This window comes from Microtus ochrogaster, unplaced genomic scaffold (genome assembly GCF_000317375.1).
Source record: "Microtus ochrogaster isolate Prairie Vole_2 unplaced genomic scaffold, MicOch1.0 UNK1, whole genome shotgun sequence".
Taxonomy (NCBI): Eukaryota; Metazoa; Chordata; class Mammalia; order Rodentia; family Cricetidae; genus Microtus; species Microtus ochrogaster.
Window position 1 is genome coordinate 10767423 of NW_004949099.1, and position 9009 is coordinate 10776431.

The 9009-nt window shown below is 40.3% G+C and overlaps 1 protein-coding gene across 3 annotated transcripts in view; it reads left to right on the forward strand.

The window, feature by feature from the left end:
- The window catches only part of Fam19a1 (family with sequence similarity 19 member A1, C-C motif chemokine like), a 535663-nt gene that overhangs the window by 411569 nt on the left and 115085 nt on the right, over nt 1–9009 (forward strand). For all 3 annotated transcript variants that reach the window (XM_026788273.1, XM_005364920.3, XM_026788274.1), the window contains one exon: nt 6893–7033. In XM_026788273.1, coding sequence (XP_026644074.1) covers nt 6893–7033 — 141 coding nt within the window. The remainder of the gene's footprint in view (nt 1–6892; nt 7034–9009) is intronic.

Here is a 9009-nt window from a genome sequence, read left to right on the forward strand (position 1 = left end):
TCTCTCTCTCTCTCTCTCTCTCTCTCTCTCTCTCTCTCTCTCTCTCTCACACACACACACACACACACACACACACACAGAGCAAATGAAGAAATTCCAAGTGTTCATTTTTGTTCTGTTTTCTGGGAAAGAAAAGAAGTTCACTGTATCTCCTGGCCTAGAATATTGTTTTCTTCTTCCCCCCCCAAAAAACAAAAACTGCTCTTGTGGTACTTTAAATTGTCCCACTATGCTGCTTCTTGCTTGTAAAGCCATCAACACACAGATAAATACTTTTCCTTGGCAGATGAAAAGGAATAGACATAAGAAACTTCCTACGAGTGACCATTATCAACTGGTTTTTCCCAGTTTGTAGCCCAGAATGAATTAGTTGCTTAGTATAGGCTACTTTCAGTAGCTTTCCAATCCAGGGGCAAATTCTAGTTGTGATGACAACCTTCAGTTCTGTTTTTAATTATCTGCCTGCCAATCATTCCTAGGCTTTCCCTTTCCATCATGACATGCAATTGCCATCAGTGCGGAGTCCATTGAAAAGAAACATTTTCCTTAGCAATCCATCTCCCTTGGGTCTTTTCTCTTGTAGAGAGCAAGACAGTGATGCACGGAGCTGAGAAAGAGAGATCTCTTGCTTGGAGCATTTGGGTTTGGCAGAGAGTTGATGCTGCCAAAAATAATCTTAAAATGATGACTTCTTTTCACCTTTGAGGGTATTAGAAATTTTCTTTTCCTTTTAAGAATAAATTTGATAATGCACTCAGAGCTCTGACAAACCAAAGAGATCAAGAGGGATGGGAAAGGGCGCAATGGCCCCATGGGGTTTCCTTGCATGGGATTTTCCCCTTGCACCTGGATGAAGGTAAGTGAAGAGGGTGAGAGGCAAGAGAGTCTATTGAAGTTTGGGTAGGGAGAGAACTAGGAGGCTGCTGTCTATTGAACACACTTAGCTATTTCAGAAGGACCTACATTAACCAGACACTTCATGTATTAGGACCTAACTGGAAAATAACAGAATCCTTTATAAAAGTAAACTTAGGGTAGAGGGTTGCGTTTTTATAGATACTTTATCATAGACTTGTTTTCTATAGTCAAGATGAACAATGGTTTGAATATCTGAGTAGTACAGACAGCAGCCAAACTGTTTGTTATCTGCACTGTATCCTCTGCCATTAGTTAATCAGTTATTCCACCTGGGTGATTGGCTGAGCGTACAAATGCTCTACAGAATCCCAAAGAAGTCATTTTCCAAATAATCCATATGCAGAAAGGGGAAGTCTGATTGTCTGAGCTCTTAAATGACTGCTCTGACAGGCCATAGATCACCTTGAAATCATTTCAACTTGGACGAAGTCAAAATTTGGGAATGGATTGGCAATGGCGCCAAGGAAAGGCTGAAAAGCATTTGCATGACAAGTATTGTTGGGATTTCTAAATAGCTTTGGCATTTAGATTTAAAGGGACAGTTCACGAGGTGGTCCTTAAAATACAAATAACATTAAATAAAAGGGTCCATATTTCCAGTTTCTAGAAAGGGGTATGATAAAAACTTCTCTTTGATTTGGACAGATTTGTGTGTGTGTGTGTATCCATTCTGCTTTTCCAATCAGCCAGCTGGTGTGGACAATAGACTTTGTAATCTCTGTAGTTATGCTACAAAAACAGGGTTTTACTTTCCTACAATTTCATCAATTTCTGGCTAAATTTGACATGGATCAAATTAAACATGGGATGCTGCTATCTATCACTAAGAAATATTAAATAGAGATCTGGGTGGGGAGCCACATTTGACATGTTTACTGTACTTTAGTTACTATGCTAAAGAAATCCACCTTTCAATTACATTCTGTATCTGTGTGCCTGTCCATCATCCATCCATCCATCCATCCATCCATCCATCCATCCATCCATTTGATGCTTGTCATTTAGTACTAGCTTTGTATAGCTGGTAACGGGTTAAATGCGATTGCTTTCATTCTTCCTTAGCAGAGTGCTATGGTTAAAGAACACTTTGTTGCAGTAAACTTTTAGGCACTGTGGTAGCAGACTCCTTTCCTTTTGTGAAGGCAGCTGGACTCCTTTACATGACCTATCCCCCCCCCCCCCACAAATCATAACTTAGCAAAGGGAAACTTTTCCTATAAAATGTTACGTATTTTCATTGTGTCAGCACAAGCAAATGAACTCACCTTACATGATCAGGATAGATTTGAATATTGAATTGCTGTGGAGATCACTGATTTGGTTAGACAAACTGGCCAGAGAGCTCCGAGGATTACATGTCTTTGCCCGAACAGTGTTGGCATTGCAGAAGCCTGCCACCCTCCCCTCTCACGTGGGTCCTGGTGATCTGAACCAGGTCCTCAGGCTTGGGTGGCAAGTTCTTTACCTTTGCTTTAGTCAGCTCTCCAGGCCCAGTAAACTGCTTTAATGGCATTGTTGTCTGAAGTCACATTTGTGTGCATCTAATAAAGTTATCAATTGTGTCTGGGACTTGTTTTCTCATATACTGGGGGTGATGTCATGTAAAGTTTGTTGGGATCCAGCATGCTACACTCATGATCTTGTATGTCTATGACTGCTGCTGACTTGAGTGTAAATCAAATGAGATTCAAAGTGCCTCCTGGGAGTATCCACATGCCTTTGTTCTGGTTTTCCTCTCAAATACTGCTGCAGATGGGTATTAAAGCAAAGTAATCACTTAAATTAGTAGTATTTTCATGAAGTAGAAATCTACCTATTACGAGTTTGATTGAAGGAAGTTGTAGGTGACAACTGCTAGCTAAAACAACATAATCATGAGTGACCGGATGAGAGTGTAATGTACTATTGGCCCTGTTGCATTAACTCTAATCCCATGCTTGTGAACATAGAGATAGGGAGAGGCTTTCCATTGTCCCAAGTTCAAGTCATTCTATTTCCTGTTCAGTATTGTGCAGTGCTGTTTGTCCCTCTTGCTTGGCTACCTTTCTTTTCTGCAATTCCTCCTATACACAGGTACCAAGGAGGTGGTACTGAAGAAACACCCACAACTGGCTATTGTCTTTCCAAATTGCTATTCTGGCCACACTATAAGAGACAGGATTCTCTTGAGAGAAGGAAGAGGAAGTACTCTCCAATTGAATCTTGTCTCATCTGGCTTAGAAGCCTTAGTTCTTGGTTGTAGTATATATTTGAAATGCCACAATAATTGCTTTGGAGAAATGGCTCCAAACATAATTATAACATAAGGCCAGGACATCTACAATATGCTTGCTTAGCAACTTGAAGAGCCAAGAAGTGAGGAAGTATTCAGAATAAAGACAAAAGCAGATTAAGCTAACAATGGTCACTGTGGCAAAGGGACATAGAAGACAAAAGAAATCTCACAATATTCAAATCAGTAATATTTGAAGCAATTAAATGACCTCATACTGCAAGATAAGATCACACATAAATAAATTCTATGAGTATATATAGGTACATGTAAGTAAGTAAAAATGGGGAGAAAGATACCAAGCTCATGCAGAAGAATTCCAGATACTTTTATGAATTATCATAATCTCAGGACAAAGAATATAACTCCTTGGTTCCTAAATGTAGACTGTTCACAGCAACTTCTTTCCAGGGATTATACTACAGAGTAGAAAGGAAGGGAAAATACAATAACAATGAAGATTGTAGTCAGTTACTACCTCAGCCTGGTGACAAGATTCAGCATCTAATAGGGGAAAGATGGATTGATAGTGTATACTTGTGGTAGGATGGGACCAGAACAGCATTTATCTTTCCAATCTTCCTCCAAAAACACATAATCTCACTCTAATCATAAGACAAGCATTAGATAAAGCCCAAGTGAAAGACATTAAAGACATTCTGCAAAACGCCTGACCAGTCTATTCCCAAATGCCAAGGTTACTAAAAAAACCATGAATGTTTGAGAAGATGTCACAGCCATGAGGCACCTAGAAAGACAAGAAAAGTGAATACAGTTTCATCTGCCTGGTTGAACCCTGGAGTAGAAAAGGTTAAAATTAAGAATGTCTATGAGAGCTTAGACTTTGGTTCATGTAAATATGTCAGAGAGTATGATTCTGGAGCAAGAGTAAGAATCAGAAAGTAAGAGAGTCCGCAAAACAAAGTCAAACAAACTTACAGTGGTCACCACCTGTCAAAGCAATGCATAAGCCAATGGAAGAATTCCCAGTCATCAAAGTCAGAATCTGTTAAGCAAGCAGGTGCCATAGGACTATATCATAATGCCAGGGATCAATAAACTACAAGTGCACCATACTGAAGATGTCAATAATTAGATAACACAAGCAGGAAACAGCAGAGTGAGATATATTTGGGGCTTCTCAGTACCATCTTCATAAATCTTGCGAAAATCTAAAATTACTCTATAATAATAAACTGACGTTTACAATGCCTCCGATTATCATGTTATACATGTTCATAACTGCCCATTGGAGCATCGGCTTTCAACTCAGAATCTTGGAAATTTTCTGTAGTCTCCCTTTACAAATGGATCTCCCACTCTGCCTGTTTACAGACCCTGAGATATACTCTATTGCCAGTAAAGTCAGATAATTTATTTATTTAATCAGTCATTTAAAAAAAAAGACTTCTAGACTTTCTCTGTTTTGATAGGACTGAGAACAAATAAACAATAACCTTGATTTTGTCTTAGTTATAGCTTGAGGAACCACAAACGACTTCTGGGTAAGTAGAAATTCATGGAGTACTAAGAGAGTGAATAGTTGCGGAGATCACGAGACATTCTCTAAAGAATTGATCTTGGCATTGAGTAACAAAGAAAATTCTTGAGGATTCCCTCTCTCTCACACACACACGCACACAACCACACATACATACATACATACAAGCATGTATATATATATATATACATACATACATATGTGTGTGTCCCCTGCTCTATATCCCTCCTCTTTTTCTTTATAGTTTATGTGTACATGATGGAGGGAGGTGGCATTGGATGCATAGGCACTAAGACAGTACTTCAGGACTATGCCTCTGTGCTTGAGTGATGGAGCTGGATAGGAGCTAAGAGGCAATAGAAGGGACCATATACACTGAGACAGGAAAGAGGATAGTTGGACTTGAGATGTAACTCTGCATGGCTAGCATACACAAAGCCCTGGGTCCTCATCACAGCCAAAACCAAACAAGAAACAAAAGGAACGGAATGCCAGGCAGAAATCCCCTCTGCAACTGTTGTTGCAGGTATTGTTGTGGGACTCTGGGCTATGCATCAAGCTTACTGATAACCTCCTTAGGTGGGCACGTTCTCTAATTTACATCTGCACATCTGCTGTAGGAGTTGGGGTTATGATTCTCACTTTACAGATGAGGAAATTAAGACCCTCCAATACTAAGTGGAAAGAGTGAAGTTCTAATGAAAATCAGTAGGTTAAGCTTTGGGCTCTTCTCTTCTCTTACAGGAGACAGAACTACCTATCTAATATGGGTCACTTTGGTGTGTTTCTTTAACAGCAGATGAAGGCTTTGTAGCAGTTGTTATTAATATTTGGAGACAAGGTCCTCCCTTGCTGCAGCAGTTTGTCAGGGGGCATTGTAGGATGTTTCATGGCATCCATTTCTTTAACTAGGATGCAAGTGGCATCTTGCTCCTCCTAGAGATTACAACAACAAACTTTCTCTAAACTTTCCAATGACTGGTAGAGGGAACTACATCATGCCTTGTTCCCACTGTACCTAAAACACTGTGTTGTAGCTAAGTCCTCAGAGAACTGTCTTAATCATCCAGTTTTTTTTTTCTGTCCCCTTTTATCCACTTGCTTGTGTTACCTTCTATGTATCTTGATAGTAGACAGTCATTTTAGAGCTTATAACAGTATCATATAGAGCACTTGTTCAACAAATTCTTGCCGTCTCTGCTTACTGAATGCCAAAGACCAAAAATTATAAGGTCAAGAATTCCAGGAGCCCATTTTGATAAAATGAAAATCCATTGTCTCTGAATTCAAAACTTGATGGTGGGATTATTGATTATTGATATCTTTTATAACTCTGGAAAGATCATTGCTTCCAGATGGAAGAAACTGACCCAAGCCAGCTGTGGCAATGCAGTCCTTTAATCTCAGCATTTGAGAGGGCTAATAGAGAAAATGACTGGTTTATGGGCTGCTTAACAACAACATCAAAATCCAAAGCCACCAACATCTACCATGACCCAGGAGTTCATCTTCCCAGGAGCTAGTAGAGAGTGGAATCCATTAGGATACACGCATACATTGGTTCATGCCTGTGTGAGCCCTACCAATTTAAATGGCGTCCTATGTAGCCATGCCACAGAAAGCACATAGCATTTCTTCTAGAAATTCTCCCTTTCATTTGTGCATGCCATCTGGGTTTGACAATGATTCTGGACTAGATTTTTATTCAGTTCAGCCCCCTTAGCATGGGTAGGCAGTGGGAAAGGGACCTGACCTGGCCATTTTATGGCTTTGTAGGTTCTGCATCACTGAGTTTTTGCTTCTCCTCATTAGTGGGTGTTCAGAGAACCTTACATGCAGATAGCACAGGTATGAGTGCTCAGCACAGAGCATCTAAATCAGGTGGTCTCTTTACTTGGCATTTAAGCTCCAGGCATTTGCTGCTTCACTGCTTTCTATTACATCCAACCCAGAATCATCACATCTTGAGATGCCCATTTACTTATTTGCTGGCGTTCTTCACTGTTTTGAGTGTAGCACTTCAATGCCTGGGTTCTCTGAGGCTGCAATGGACCATGGAAGAGAGCTCTTTAGTAATTGTATGTCACAGGGCCCCTCTATAATTCCTGTCATTTTCTCCAAACCTGTCTGTGTATTTAAATACACCACAGGAGCCCTGGAGTTAGAAATAATCAATGTCCATCTTTTTATTGTCTTGACAGAAGGAGGGACCTGCGAAGTGATTGCAGCCCACAGGTGTTGTAACAAGAACCGTATAGAGGAGCGGTCGCAAACAGTGAAGTGTTCCTGTCTACCCGGGAAAGTGGCTGGGACAACAAGAAACCGACCTTCCTGTGTGGATGGTAAGTAATGGGTTTTAGCCCTTTCTAATGGATATCCACTCATCAATTCACTGCACACAACATACGATGTGTTTTCTTGTGTAAACTGTGTTTCTGGACCACGGACAAGGCATATCTAAACTGTTGTGAGGCTAAATGTCAGAATTCAACATATATGTGGAACTTTTGTTCCTCTGGTGTTAGGTTTGAATGTGTACTTCAAAACTCATGTTGAAGGCAAACTGCCATTTTGATGATTCAGGAAATGAGGCATCTGGAAGGTGACTGAGTCATGAGGGCTGCCCCATCGTGAGTGAAGTTAGTGCTATTAAAAAAGGGGAGTGCAGCCCCTCTCGTGCCCCTCCTTTTCTGGTTCCCATTATGTAGTGAGGAATCATGAAAGGCCTCCATTAGAATATGAACATCCATCAGAAACACTCATGAAGTTCCCACTATGTAGTGAGGAACCATGACAGGCCACCATCAGAATACAAACGTCCACCAGAAACACTCATGCCTTGATCGTGAACATCCAAGTCTCTAGAGCTGTGGGAATTAATTTAGTATATTTGTACGCTATCTAGTCACAGGTGTTCTGTTATAGAAGCATACACACACAAGGGGGGTTAAGGAGAGAGAAACATCTGGCTTGAGCGATTTCACATATTTTAATATTGTAGAAGAAAACTAAGTAAAGGAAATTTTAGAACAAAAAATGTATGGATTCAACTTATTTGGAAAGAATTTTGCTTGGGGTCATGGTAGTGTTAGTAATAGGAAAGTTTGCAGTACCTAAAGTTCATTTAAAAGATATTTAGCGACCACAAATTATCTTCCAGGTATCACTCTAGTTGCTTTGGATATATGCGTGAGTGAACACCATTGTCTGAGTATGTGCTAAAATCTGGTACACATTGCTCATTGCTGTTTTAGCTAATCCTACCAAAACGCTTACTATTGTTATATGAGGTTTCTATTTCTCTGTGTTATAAATCACACCCAAATTTAACAGCCGAAAATACCAAACACTGGACCAGGGTTGTGATTCAGTTGGTAGAATGCTTGCCTAGCATGCAGAAGGCATTGGATTCAAACCCCAGCATGGCATAAACCTGGTGTAGTTATGCATACCTGTGATCACAATGGCTGGAAGGTAGAAATGGAACCAGAGTCATCCTTGGTTACATGGGAATTTCAAGACCAACCTGGATTACATATAACCCTGTATCAAATTAATAGATTAAGTTAAATTTCCAATGTTATCTTACCATGCCTGTGGATTGAGACTTAAACTTAGCTGGGAGGTTCTGTCTCGAAAGCGCTCATGGAGCTGCAATTGAGTTCTATCATGTTGACTGGTGCTAGTGGGAGATTTTAGGATGGCTTGTTCATATAGCTGTTGGCAAGTGCTATTGTTCTCTGCCATGCGAACCTATCCATTGGAGCTTGGTTTCTTTGCAACATGATGGTAGGTTTTCCCCAGAGTGCCTGCAAGAAAGCAGAACATAAATTCCAATGCCTTTCATGTTAAACCTTAGAGCTCGTGTGTCATTATTTTGTTACTATCCTATAGGTTACATCAGTCTACCCTCTTTAGTATAAAGCTGGTTGCCAAAACATAAAGACAAACATACAGAAATCATAAGAGGCCATGGCAGAGACTGGATATCAGTGGAGGTTGTTTCTTTCCCAATGCAAGCACAAAGAAACAGACTAAGGATAGCAGGATAATCCCCTTAATACATGCTTTGACAGTTTTTCTTTTGTGACTCTTAATGCCACTATTGCAGACTTTAATCCTAAATCTTGCTGACACCTTAAGATAATCTTATATACTATGACCAAGCAGGGAGACCGTGCTTCCCTACAGTTAATAAAATTTAAAGGTTTATGGATCAGGAGCAGAAGGAGAGAGAGCACGAGCAAGGAACTAAGGACCGCAAGGGGTGAACCCACATACTGAGACAATGGGGCTGTTCTATTGGGAACTCACCAAG